The sequence below is a fragment of the Melitaea cinxia genome, chromosome 2 (genome assembly GCF_905220565.1).
Source record: "Melitaea cinxia chromosome 2, ilMelCinx1.1, whole genome shotgun sequence".
Lineage (NCBI taxonomy): Eukaryota > Metazoa > Arthropoda > Insecta > Lepidoptera > Nymphalidae > Melitaea > Melitaea cinxia.
Window position 1 is genome coordinate 13,731,119 of NC_059395.1, and position 15,035 is coordinate 13,746,153.

Consider the following 15,035-nt stretch of genomic DNA (forward strand, 5'->3'; position numbering starts at 1 on the left):
AAAATAGTGTTAAGATACGATTGTAAAAGGTAAGAATAATTTTATAGAACAATGTATTTTTACTATATGTGACATCTATTCATTAAAATTTAACTATAATTGAGTTGGAATTTTATATAGAGAAATGACATTTTTAGATATGTGACTACTTGTTGTGAAATTATATAATTGATACTTGACTTTTTTGTAAAAATGACATTTTTCTCTATAGTTTATGTACATTTAGTAGTATGAGGCTTATCAGAAAAATGTAACAATTTTAAATATGACTGCAAATGTTTAAAATAAATATTTAGTGTATATGCTTTTTTTTTTAAATGACGTTTATCTACTAAAATACATAAATTTTAATGTTAAAAGTACAAAACTAATTAAAAGATAGATTGTAGATAGATCTTGTAATATCATCAACATCTTCGAAAGATGAAATAGTTACAATGAATGAAAGCCAAGAAAATACAGTTAAAGATAAAAAAAGAAATCAAAGATAGGCGGAAAGAGAAAAGCTGTGCCGGAAGAATGGAAAAAAAAATAAAGCTAAATTATTAAGAAATTCTGGAAATTTAAAAATAGTGAGGTTAAGGTCTCTGATTGCAAGGGACTATGTTAGAAAATGTCAATCGGACAATGTTCCTTACGCAGGTTATCAAATATCAAGAAGAAGGCCCAAAGAAGGGCCAATGTGAAGATTGCGCAGCTTATAAAATTGCAGAAGATAAAGAACCAGTAAAAACCATTACTCGCATTTAGAAGAAAAATATTTAGTGAGAAAAAAAAAGTTAGATAAAGTAAACGGCACTGAAAAATGTATAACTGCCGTATATGATTTGTAAGCCGTAATGCCATGCCCAAGAGTTGATGTTTCCAACTTTTATTATATTCCAAAAATTAATGTTCTCAACTTTACTATTTACAAACTAAAATCTAAAGACGTAAGTTGCTACGTTTGGCACGAAGGTGAAGGAGCAAGAGGAGTCAACGAAATATTATCCTGTGTTTCAACTTATTTAAGAAGCTTACAAGATAACATCGAAAATGATTTTGAAGTTATATTTTACAGTGGCAGCTGTTGTGGTCAGCAAAAGAATAAATATATGATTGCAATGTATATCTACGCCATAAATGTTTAGAAAATTTGAAGTCTATTCCCTATCCACAAATTTATGATAAAAGGCCACTCACAAAATGAGGGAGATTTTGCGCATTCCATGATTGAGCGTAATATTTCAAAGTCTCTGAAATCTGCGCTTATTTGTGTCCCGGAATAATACATTACATTAATTAGAACCGCCAAAAAAAAAGGAAATCCATACAGAGTCCATGAACTAAAATCATGAGAGCTTCTTTGACATTAAAAAAAACGATGTTGGATCAAATTTCTCAAACAATGAAGACAGAGAAAAGATAAAGATGGCAGATATTAAAGCTGTCAGAGTGAACAAAAAATTTAATGACAGACTTTTATTATAAATGTTCCTATAAAGATAGTTTTAAAACTGTCATGGTCAAAACTAAAGCTAGCAAGAAAAAACAAACTTGAGTTCTAAATTACAACCGCTGTACTCAACAAAATTGGCTGTGTCTGACAATAAAAAAGCCGGTATACTTACACTTATAGATAAAAATATAATCTCCAGATTTTATAAGAACTTTTATGAAAATCTGTAACCAAATAAGATCTCATTGTTTTCTTATTGTTATTTATTTATTTATTTATTTTTTGTTTAGAACGTTACCTATGCAGGATTTTCAAAATCATTTTTATTATACCTAAATAGTATCTGAAAATAATTTAAAAATGAGTAGACGTAGTTTACATCTTTATATTTTTTTGCCATTTTAATAGAAGATAGAGATTAGAGATTTCTAGAAAAAAAATTAATTAAGAAGATACTGATATTTTTGCTTTATAATTGATTGATAACTAATTCGTAATTAAAAAATTAGATAAGAAAAACATAATTTATACTCTTATGAAACATTTAGTTTTATATTCTTATTAAAAACCAAAAATTATACGTATATTTATGTTTAAGCTCCTTGATCTCAAAATTATTGCCATTGATTTGTTTAATAAGTGGGGGTTCATTTTAAGATTTATGATTGTTATTTCTTATATTATTTTTTTATGTTATGTGCCATTCTTTAAATATCGTAATTTATAAAAAAAAAACCTTTTATTCGTAATAAAACTCTTTTTTTCTATTATTGTGTTACATTTTTTTTAAAAAATCCGTGCCGCGAGTTGTTTTAAATTATACAGAAAAATGACCTTTCTTGCTAGAAATGCTCCCTATTTATAATGAAATCAAGAAATAACAATAATGTCTTAATCTTTATGTAAATACCTTTAAAATGATATATAACACTTATATGTAAGTATAAAAATTCGTGAGAAAAATTTAATTTAATAAAATGAAAAACTTTAAATGCCTCTACTGTAAAATTTACTATTTTTGAATAACGTCACTTTTCTATTTAACTGACGATATAGGCTACAAATTATCACGCTATCAACTACGGGGAACGAGCAGTGAATCTTTATTTCTTCAACGCATTCTGTAGCAATGTGTAATCTAACGACGCATATTTGAATGTTGTTATTATGTTAATAATAACCATGCTATAAGCTAGCTTCATACTATAAATAAAGACATTCTGTAGTATATTTAGTATCAGCATTGCACCCGTGCGAAGCCGGGGCGGGTCGCTAGTAAAAAATAAAAGTAGTGTATCGTTTATAAGTTAGCTACTCGTGAGGCATGCGTGACGCACGCTTCCTCGGACAATCTGATGAGTTCGGCTGTCCTCGTACGATACCTTGCCTCAAGTCGCCTCAAATGAGGGGTACCTCGTGAGGCCTCAAAAGCTAAAATGAGGGGCTTCCTCATCCTCAAATTAAAATGACGAGTTACTCGTCACTATTCGGCTAGCGAAATAGTTCAAGTTCAAGGGCGCTAGCGCCGCTCCGGCTGTAACCGTAACTGTTTACCTAATCTTTGGGATGCGCGTAGAGTTTATAACATTCAAACGGAAAATTAAATTAATATATTTTTTTGTATGAAAGTAAAATCTAACAAATTATCAAAAGTCGTAGAACAAATATTGTTACTTATGATGTTAGCTATCTTGTCCTGCAAGGATGCTGGTGTATATATATTACAGCCAGACTCGGGGTGGGAATCGAACCCACACCACTGCAAACTGTCTGCGGACTCATATTGAGAAGAGAGTTACCGCTTCCCGGCGGCGGCGCTCCTGCTCGCGCTGGCGCAGGCGGTCGCGCTCGGAGGCGGGCGGCTTGTCGGGCGCGGCGGGCGCGGGCGGCGCGGCGGGCGCGGCGGGCGGCGAGCCGCGCGCCACGGGCGACACGGCCGGCGACGACACCTCGGCGCTCTCCGCCTTGCGCGCGCTCACCCCCACCCTGACGAGTGTTAGCGACCCATTACGCTCCGATCGTATCGGCCGCGTTGGATGCCTATGACCCGTTTCACCGGTCTTGGATTACGTTATTTGACGGATGACGGCATACGATAGGTAAAAGTTTTTAAAGATTATTCTTTTTCATCATGAATTCCACTATATTGATGAAATAAAAGTTGGAGTTCATTAATTAACAATATACGGGTCCTAATGCACGATAAACTTCATCCATAACCGGTGAAACTGGCTCTTTTTTGAAATATGTTTTAGTGATAAATTATACAGCTATATGGCTTCAAAGCGTTAAATTAAACTTCTTAAATATTATGTTAATGTTAAGAATGTTGATGAGCGCATCCGATTATAAGAACGGTAAAACATTAACTGAATTAAAATGCACAGCGGTGGCCTTATTTATTAAGCTCGACGCCATGCGGGTGCGAAATTGTTTAGGTAAAATTAACAGTTTGCTTTTTCGTCCAGTAACATATAATATGTCTAATCCACACACTATTTAAATTTTTAGCTAATTGAGCTAAATTAAAATTCAACTTAATAAAAATTCATCTTAATTCAATTTAATAAAATTTCAGAACATACAGTATTGGTAGAGAATGTACATAAAGTCTTCAATTAATAATATATTCAAATTTAACCAAGTCTTCAGTGAAGTTTCTAATAATAATAATTACCTCATTTTATCATCTTCGGGATGCCGCCTCTCTGTTTCCTGACGCTGTCTTTCTCTTTCAGCTTGTTCCTTCCTCCTTAATTCTTGTTGTTCTATCAAAGCTCTTTGTCGATCAATCTTTTCGCGAGCTTGTTTTTTAAAAGCCTGTCATGACAAAAACATGTGTTAAAATAAAGCGTATATTTTGCTAAAATTTAATACAAAGCAATAAAATGGATAACATACTTGAAAACTATCCATGACCGGTTTTTGTTTTATTTGATTATTGATACCTATATTTGGTACATTTTGTGGACTTCCTGCTTGAGCCAAAGACGACCAAGAACTAGCATTCTTCAAATTCTGCTCTTGTTTAAGTTTAAAAGCTTGAGCAAAATTAGAATTTTTATTATCTTCTACTTTTTTATCCAGCTCGTACTTGACTCTATCCGTCATACTGTTGCTAACTATGTTCGGTACTCCCATTAAATCTTCGATGGGTTTCGGGGTTAACAGTGGTTTTACTTCCTCTTTTTTGACCACAGGTGGTATCAAATTTTGAGCATTCGGGATGTTGAGATGCGACTGTGCCGAAACAGGGTGCGTATGAGGCGCAGAGTACACGGGGTCGAATATTGAAGAAACCGGAGGTGCCGTCGTTAAACAAGGTATGTTAGGATTCATATCGGGCCTAAGCATCTCGCGCTCCAGCGGCGTACTCTTTTCTACGAATCCGTTATGGGGCGAAGGGTACAGCTCATTCTTGATCTGCTCGGAGACGTGCGTCACGTCGCCCCCGGTCAGACCTCCGAGTTGAGCCATCAAATTGTGATGCACCGCATCCGGGACGATCGACGGCTTCGGCAGAGCAAACTCTTCGAGTCGCATCGACGACTCGGACGCGCCGACGCTAACGTCCATCGGCACGTCCGCCTGCAGGCTTCGCTCCAGACTGGCCAGCGAGCGCTCGAGGGGATCGATGTACTGAGAAGCGTCCACCTTGTCGAGACCGTTCCGCGGCTCAGTCTTCACCGACGGCTTGAGAGCGTCCGCGTCCCTCGGCTGCGGGGCGCCGGCGTCGGGCGCGGGCGCGGGCGCGGGCGCGGCGGGCGCGGGCGGCGCGGCGGGCGCGGGCGCGGGCGGCAGCTTCAGCTCGGGCGCGGGCGGCGGCGCGGGCGCCGGGGCCGCGGGCTCGGCGCGCGGCGGCTCGGCGGCCGCGGCCGGCGCGACCACTGGCGCCACCACGGGCGGGGCCTGCTTCTGAAATTAGATTCGTGACGCTCGCGTGAGTCTCGGTCGTTTCCTATTAGTTAACTTTATATGTGCTAGTGATATTTACGCTTTGCGAAGGAACGTGTTGAGCCTGCTTCTTGACTTTCTTCTTGGAAGGTTTTCCGGCACTCGTACCTGCAATGATCGAAAATTATTTGACGCAAAACGGTTTAGTTGTCATATATAAAAAAATTATAGTATATAATACACGTATCACCTACTTACGTTATCTTTTAGCTTCCAGTGTATATACTACACTCATATTGTAAACCTAAGCTTCCAATTCCTTTACATTTAACTTTTGAAATCTATCTTTGATGGTGTATATTGAATTTAGTCTTAAAGTTTCTATCATTAATTACTTCTGTTCAATTTTTCATATATGTATGAATACTCGTATAATATTGTTGTCCTAAAATATGTTTATGTTATATTTAAAAAAATAATAAGAGAAACGTATTTCAACCACCTTTAAAAACAAAAACATTATTAATGTGTTTTTCATTGATTTTAATTATTTGCAAATATAACGATACTAAATTATACCAAAAAAAAAGATAAATATTGACCCTTTCAACAAAATATATCACACTGTACAATTTAGTTGTAATCTAATATATAAAATTCTCGTGTCGCGGTGTTTGTAGTTAAACTCCTCCGAAACGGCTTGACCGATTCTCATCAAATTTTGTGTGCACATTCGGTAGGTCAGAGAATCGAACAACATCTATTTTTTATACCCCTAAGTTATAAGGGGGGGGGGGGGGGGCTAATGACCCACCAATTTTCCGCATTTAAAGTAACCTATAAGATATTCTTGATAAGTTTTTTAGTGATTGTTGACATATAAGTAGTGCCTATAGATATCAAAAAGAAGGTTCTATTTAAAACACATTATCCAGAAGGAAATACGTTAACACGCACACAAATAATGAAACTTCAGATCTCAGGGAAGAAAATAAAATTCAAAATATGTTACTTAAAAGTTTTACTTAAATTTTTGTATTTATTGAAATATATACAAAGTTTCTTCTTTACCGCTCATTCTTATAACCTAATCAATGTAGAGACATGAGGGTTGATTAAATAAAACTTACATAAAATTTACACATGGTGTTTGCTTACACACATCAAAAATCTACATCAAAATTAATCAACGCGCAGTACTATTCAATTGTACCATTGATTTTAAGTAATGAAAAACATCTATTTTTTTTGCAAATTAATATCAAAGTTCAGACGTTTAACATTTGATATTTATAATCTCCAACTTATTTGCAAAATACTAACAAGAGTACTTAATGGACTATTTTGTTCTATTACCTTGGCCCTAGAAGCGAAGATTCCAAACAATACATAATTTTATGATTTAAATAAAAAAATAGAAGCAAAAATGTTTTTGATATATCAATCATGTATTATAATAAATACAAGGATAAAGAAAAGTGATTTCAAACAAGTAGGAACCAGAAATAAATACTATTATTTGGCTTCGTAAATTTCCAGTGACATTAATATTAATTCTAAACAATATAAAAAATTGTACTTGTGTGAAATCCTATTGCTTTATTTCCACACACTTTTCCTATTTTTTTAAAAATCGTTAGGAATGTACAATTGTCGATTTTCTTTTATTTTTAAATAACTTACATTAAAATACTGTTAGCCGAAATTTTATTAGTCTTACAATGAAGCAGGTATTTTAAATAATATCATATAAAATAAATATTATAAAATCTTCTAAAACTGTTTTTAAACAATAAAAGATATTTAGCTAAAATTATCAAGACCAACTCAAAATCACAATTTGTGAGGTCACAAATATGATGTTACTTATAATGTTCCATTAATAACAATCAAATTCACGTAGTAAGTTTGGTGAAGCAAGTTCATCTTGAGTATAAAAAATAAATAAAACTAAATTGAAATATTACAGTACTCAATAAAATGCTATTTATATATATTTATTTTTTATAAGACCTATTCTCCTAAAATTATATTTATCAATTAAGCTAATTAAAAGTAAAATTTAACATACATACTAGTAATATATATTATACAAAGTTCCAGTCACAGTCATAAATTTTTGCAATTTTAGACATAGTAGAAAGTCTACACAATTTAAATCAACAAAGTAATAACTAAGAAGCCCTTAGTTTGATGTTTAGATGCAATATTCTTAATGTGTCCATGAAAGTAAGTTTAACCTTTTGACTGGACTACTTAAAAATTGAACTCAATCTCCAGAGGATTTTCTGCTAATTGCTTTCTTTCTGGCAACAGTGGTGACACATGCCAATTATTGCACCATTTTCCTCCCTCCTTCAACATAGCACAAATTACAATTTTGTGGCCAGGAAAGCTAACTTCATACAAAACATTTTAATATATAGCCATATAAAATAAACAAATTACTGAAAGAATCTACAGCTGTCGGGCCTAATTTTGTTTATCGTTTATAGTTATAGTCAACACATATTTATATAGTAGTATACAAGTTTGCAAACAATTTGTGGAAGGAAGGAGGCCAGCTTTGGGTAGTTTTTTTGAGATTACTTTTATACTACACATCACGGTAGATTTGGGAGCAAGCATTGAGTATCAAGCGTTCAACCAATAAACCATACCTTTTCAAGAACTTAATTTTTTTAACTACAACATGTCTCTACCATATATCCTCGCGGTACTAGAGAGGGGTTTAAGATAAAAATTTGCTTGCTAAGTGTGTCCGTCCTTACACAATTGTTTGCATACCGTGGCAGGCTGGTCCTCCGGCGTCGTTCGCCTCCGCAACGTAAGTTTTATTCTTATCAGTTACACACTAAAGCGATTAGTAACCGTGAGATCTGAAGTTTCCAATAAATATTTATTTTGAGATATTGAAATTTATAAAAATGCAAATGAAATAGCTTCGCACTTGAGGACATGATATAGTTAAAAATATTATTGTGAAAAGGTATTTCCTATTGGTTTATGAAAGCAAACCAAATAAAAATATCTCTTACCGGCACCAGTTACAAGTGTCAGCAAACACCAAAGCTGGCTCCTCCACCTTACCAATGACTAACTGTTTTGTGCCTTTACCAACATTTCTTAATATGTTTTACAATTTTGGATCTCAACAACTATATGATCAATAATAAAGAGTAATAATTCCCTCTGTCCAATATCACAGTAATAAAAAACATCATACAGAACAAGGTCTGCCACGCACGCACGCAATCTCATGCACACATCTAGATCGCTACACTTTCAAAGCAATAAGTACTTGCATTTGAATTTAAAAAATATTGCGAGGCGATTTCGCCTAGATTGTCCATAACAATATAAGTGGTCAGAACATATAATAATGATCGTTTATAGTGATAAAATTATTGGATCCTTTATTTCATTATCTGACACAAAACAGCATTCAGCAATCATTCTACTCGTTCACTTTGGTAAGCATTCTTTTATTGCCCAAACAATATACCACTCCAAAGGTACTGTACAAAAGCAATCACTAAATATCAATCTTGGCGACAGAGATTATCGCTTGAGGGTTGCTCGACTTGCGGTTATAGTTAAAGATGGGATAAATGTGGGTTGTACTTGAATTTGATAATAAATAATACTGAATGTGACGCTGATCCGTTGGCAAGTAAATTTTTAACTATAGTTTTAACCTTAACTGACAGAATATGGTCAGTTCAAGTTAAGTTTAAAGTTTAATTTCGAAATGATGAATGAGATTTTATTATAATGGTATAGGTGGTATAATAATACCCATATAATTAAAACTGTTTAAATAGTCGCTTGCGAGTTCTGAGAGTAGTTACGATTTCTTTTTAATAATAAGATGTATACGAGAGTAAAATTAGGCCATTTTACTTTAAAAAATAATCCCTATTTTCTAAAATTGTTTTTTTCACATTAACAATATTGTTGATTAGTAACGACGTAATTGTTTATCCAAGTATATTTCTAATGTTATATCAATCCATGAATAATTTCAGATTTATAAATATAAAAATGGATGGATAGAACGAAAAAAAAAAGCGATAAATAATATCATGAGAACGGGAAGGGGAAAAACGTTTTGACGGGTATGGCGGTAAATAATGTATTAAAAATGTTTTTTACAACGTTATAGTTCACTTTAGCTTTGGTCAAATCTTAGTTGCTTTTATATTTAGGTTAAAATTGACGTTGGTTACAACTTTAACCGAATAGTACAAGTAACCCGGCCTTAAAGATGAAATGTCAATAAATAAAAAGTATTATCCATCATACAAAAGGACTTGACACACAAGTAGATCTCATTAAAAACTAATTTGTCTTTAAAATGTTCACTATCTGGTCGGCGCTGCGGGCACCGTAGAAACTCCCATTCATTCTATCACTGACATTTTCAGACTAGAATATTAAAAAAAAAAACGGTATTGACTCGTTTCACATACACGTAGTAAGGCAATAAGTCACATTAAAAAAATACTGGCAAAGGTGAAAACCTCTCAGATTCAATTATAAAACATGAACAATCGGATCTTACCTAAAACTAATCATAGATCTCAAGCATTTCGTAAACGTCGATCGCAACGTGATATATCTTAATTAAATGCACGTAACATTAAAACGTAAGTCTAAGTCGTTAGCTGCAAGTTAATAAGGCGCCGAGGTCTAACCTGCTTCGCTGTCGCTGCTGTCCGACGAGCTGGTGTCGGTGCTGGACGACGAGTTGGACGAGTCGGACGAGCTAGACGACGAGGACATACCACCGCCGAGCCCCTCCTTGCAGCCCTCTGAAATATTGAGAGTAGTCAATGATATAGTGTATTGCACCAAGAGAACTTCAAATACCAAGGTTTGAACGATTATTTTATCAAAAAAGATTTCTATCGTTATTAGGTGTAGAGTTGGTGAGAGCAAAATTCATTAATATGGGTATAATATTCATCACATAGTTTAAAGATCAGGACATTGCCTCGATGATACCTTTTAAGATTCCCGAAAATTTCATATGAATATATAAAATTCTCGTGTCAGAATGTTAGTTAACATACTCCTCCGAAACGGCTGGAATGATTTTTATGAAATTTTGTGTGCATATTGGGTAGGTCTGAGAATTGGCCAACATCTGTTTCTCATACCCCTAAGTTATAAGGGGGGGAGGAGTTAAGGAGGTTAATAATATGTACGGCAAAACAATGCTTGCGGGGTCAGCTAGTTTCAAATAAAATTCACATTATTACTAAGTATAAGAATTCTATGCAATAAAGATTTGCCATCCCTGTTACAACAAAATATTAGGTCTTAGGTTTACCTATGGAATTGCCGTTTCGTCGTACTGGCTATTTCAAAACTAAAAAAAAATCGCTAAGAACTCGAATTTCAAATTATTTTTATTTTAAAAATATAGAATTCTTTTTTTATAATTAGTCATTTGTTTAATGGTTAGCGTTCTGTTTACGTCGCATTTGTACGTCATCATGGATACGTTAAAAATTCGTGTGTTTATGGAGTATGAGTTCCGTCGTGGTAGCAAAGCAGCAGAAGCGGCACGCAACATCAACGGCGTTTACGGTGCGAGCACTACTAACGATCGTACAACCCGTTATTGCTTTGCCCGCTTTCGTTCCGGAAATTTTGACCTAAGAAATGAACCACGTGGTAGGCCGAAAATGTTGGTCGACAATGACGAATTAAAGACGATTGCGGAGGCTGATGATTCTCAAACTACAGCTGAATTAGCAGAAGCTTTGGAAGTTAGCACTACAACAATATTTGGTCCGTTTGCGTCAAATTGGCAAAGTAAAGAATCTCGACAAATGGGTGCCTCACGAATTGAATAAACGCCAGCGCGAAATACGCGTCGAGACGTACCTTGTATTGCTCAACAGACACACAAACGAAGGCATATTAAATCGCAAAAATTGATTCTATCCGACAATCGTAAGCGCTCAGCTAGTTGGTTAGATCCTGGTGAGATCCTGGAAAGTGATGGTAACTGTATGGTGGTCTAGCGCCGGTGTAATTCATCACAGCTTCTTACCAAACGACATGAGCATTACTGCAGATGTGTACTGTGAAGAACTAAACACAATGAGGAAGCTCGCACGTCTCCAACCAGCTTTGGTCAATCGCTCGGCTCCGCTACTCCTGCACGACAACGCGCGACCTCATAATGCACAGCAGACGGTTGCCAAGTTACAAGAGCTGAAGTTGGAAGTTCTCTGTCATCCACCGTACTCACTAGATCTTGCCCTACAGACTTCCACTTTTTCCAGAATTTGGGTAACTTTTTGGCCGGGAAAAAAATTCAATACCCCGAGAGGCAGTACAAAATGCCTTTGAAGAGTTTTTTTTCAAGAAAGGCATCAATAAGTTACCAATCACTACGTTGACAAAAATGCATTGATTCCATGGGTAATTAATTACTTTGAATAATAAAATAATAATTAAAAAAAAAAAACAAAAAACCCGCCTGCGTGAAGAACAACTAATAGAAAATCAACTGAAAAAGCTGGAACAAGATAAAAATTTAATATGCACACAAAGTCAGCGAAATAAATAGAAACAATATCAAACATTTTGTGCTGTACATTTAAAATATATTAATACGGTAGTCCTTCGAATCTTTATGCAACGTCGTAGATAATATGCAGCCGGAGGCATGACATTGAAGGATAAGTCAAATCATTCTCTCTTTGTGCATGACTTTGTGTGCATATTAAATTTTTATCTTGTTCCAGCTTTTTCAGTTGATTTTCTATTAGTTGTTCTTCACGCAGGCGGGTTTTTTTTTTTTTAATTATTATTTTATTTATGTCTTTTTAGTCAGACAAATTACGTAATCGGTTCAATTCAATAAAACAGTTTACATCATGTGGTTGATTAAATAATTTTTAGGGTCAAGAGAACTGATAGCAAGCCCGGAGAAAGATTTTAGGGTCAAGAGAACTGATAGCAAGCCCGGAGAAAGATCTCACTCTGCTCAAAGCAACGTAAGCCTGACCTTTAGCAAATAGGTGACTCCTTAAGTCAACAACTATTAGTTTTAATATAATGAAATTATTATTAAAATTATTTGTTTGTATTTGGTATCATGTATTTGTTATTGATTTTATTAATGTAATTGTAAATTGGTGTGATATTTATTAATTTATATTTGTAATTTTAATTGTATGTTTTTTTTTTAACCATTGTGTTTTATTAGAAAGGCTACACCCCGAAGTTGATCATCGCCTAAGAGGCGAGTTATGCATGGTATAGGCGTGGGAAAGAGACATTTTTTAAACTTTAATATTGTATTTCTTTATTAATATTACGGTAATAATAATCTTGATATACCTTTTTAAAATCCTTGTATTATGCCCTTCAATTTGATACCCATATTGTAGTATTCGAGATAAATTTTTTTTTTATTAACTACAATGGCTTCGCGCAGCCGCCATGTTTGATTTTTTTTTAATGTCACCTATCTAAGAACACTTGGACAGCTAAGACGAACCTAACGATACCTCAATTATGTAAATCCGTTCAGTGGTTCTGGAAATATGAGGTAGTAAAGAATATTACATACAAATATACATACATACAAGATACGCGCGAAAAACATAACCCTTCCTTGGCAGTCGGGTAATAAAAATAAAAAATATAGAAAAAAAATGTGTGTTAACTTATTTCATCAAAAATGGCAATTTCATAGGTAAAGAAAGACCTATTATTAAACAAGAAATAGCCTCCACAAGAGCTTATGCTACCTTACTCACCACAGAAACACAACACTACTAGAGACCAGTATTAATATTACTTTTTTACAATACAAAATATTACTTTTTTTAAATTACCTTTTTTAGGTTGTTGCTTTTTATTACTTCCTAATTGGCCTGATACATCCTGTAATCTTTTTTCTAATTCCTGCTTCTTTTCAGCCATCTGCTCGTCTTTAGATTTACCAGATACTTTTCGATCTGAAATCATTCATAATTTGTATTTCCATTCCCTTGCTTAAAATTTTTTTAATAAATTCATTTTACCAGTAAGTATTTATTATGATTGAAATACGTACGTGTTTTCTTTCGAAGACATGATGCCACATAGTTTTCTAACTCTCTAAGCGTAGATGGTTTTAACGTTTCGAAATCGATTTCGATTTCATCCGGATTTGAATCTCGCAGCGAAGGCTCTCTGCTTTGAATAATGTGTACTACTTTGCCAAGCTTATCGCCTAAATAAAAACAAATAAAAACGTCAATAGCGATAACAAAACGACTTATATACTTGTCCTCGTAAGAATATATTCATGCAAGACGTACAAAGAAATGATAGTCTCGTACCGTCGTCGTTACCCACACCAAAGAAACAGTTTTAAGTAATCCAGGTATTCTGGAGTCAAAAATCAAAAGTAGTGTAAGCAAATCTCAAAGGAACAATTACAAAACGATTACAGGAGCACTAGAATCGCAACGGCGAAGTAATCGGTTACGATAAAGGTGCACTGACCGGGCAGCTTGTTGATGTCGAGCGAGAGCTGGCGCTTCTCGTCGTAGGACATGGGCTTGGCGAGGTCCTCGTCGTCGGTGTCAGCGTGCGCGTGGTGCGCGTGGTGCGCGTGGTGCGCGTGGTGCGCGGGCGCGTGGTGCGGCGGCGCGGCGGTGGGCGTGGAGCTCTTCTTCTTGGCGGGCGCGCGCGCCGCCGCCTTGCCCGCGCCGCCCGCCGGCCCGCCGCCTGCCGCGCCGGCGCCGCGCTTGCTGCCGGTCTTGCCGCGGACGCCGCCCACCGCTGCGAAAACGTACGATACGTTCACAACTAATACTGACCGTTACTCTCATTTTTCATATGTCAGTTTTTCATTGAGCATGAGATGCTCAATAGTAGAGGATGAAAGAAATTCAAAATATGCCTTACGGTTGGGAAATTCGAAGTATATTAACTATTGTAAATGATTTGTATGTAGTCTTGTATATAATAATGAGTTATATGTAGTTTTGTATGTAAAAACGTAGCTAACATATAAAAATTAGCAAGTAGCATAGTGTACACTTCTATAATGATTTATCTTATTGTCCTTGCGCAACTTTATTCATTATCCATAACCTACCTTATTTTCTCTTTCGATCGTTACCAATTATAATATTTTAAAAACTATTTTCTAGAAATGAAAATATTTCAAAATACTATTTATAGCACAATTGTCTGACTTACTAAAAAAATGAACTTTAATGGTACGTTTAGACTACGACAGAAATTCCGACATAAATGTCAGACATTAAGAGCCATTTCACAATTTTACGCTCTGCAAGTTTAGGTAAATTTGGTCGCATCGCGCGAGTCGTACGAGCCGCGCGATCTTTGTGCTAGTAAATATAGTGTGACAACCAAAAGACCATCTTGATCATTTTCTGATGTATAATAAAAATTATAACTATGGTATAAAATGTTTTTTACATAATTAATTTGTTAAAAGTTTCAAGTATGTTATATAACAACAGTCAATAAATTTAAAATAAAAATAAAAAATCAATTTTATGAAACAATTATTTTTTAAATTGATTTAGTTTTTTCAGTTTACGAATGAATCTAATATTTACGATATGAATAAAATAGCATTTTATGACATCGACACCGACAAACATATTAATTAACAAATAACAAGACAAACAGATTGAAATGCCTATTTGTATTGATA

The 15,035-nt window shown here is 35.0% G+C and overlaps 1 protein-coding gene across 1 annotated transcript in view; it reads right to left on the minus strand.

Moving 5' to 3' along the window:
* The window catches only part of LOC123661749 (bromodomain-containing protein 3-like), a 38,108-nt gene that overhangs the window by 4,763 nt on the left and 18,310 nt on the right, over positions 1–15,035 (minus strand). Inside the window, exons 13-21 of the mRNA XM_045596694.1 lie at positions 13,850–14,155; positions 13,416–13,574; positions 13,195–13,317; positions 10,030–10,146; positions 5,433–5,500; positions 5,225–5,353; positions 4,340–5,194; positions 4,116–4,258; positions 3,238–3,424 (exon numbers count right to left, since the gene is read on the minus strand). Of these exons, the coding sequence (XP_045452650.1) occupies positions 3,238–3,424; positions 4,116–4,258; positions 4,340–5,194; positions 5,225–5,353; positions 5,433–5,500; positions 10,030–10,146; positions 13,195–13,317; positions 13,416–13,574; positions 13,850–14,155 (2,087 nt within the window). The remainder of the gene's footprint in view (positions 1–3,237; positions 3,425–4,115; positions 4,259–4,339; positions 5,195–5,224; positions 5,354–5,432; positions 5,501–10,029; positions 10,147–13,194; positions 13,318–13,415; positions 13,575–13,849; positions 14,156–15,035) is intronic.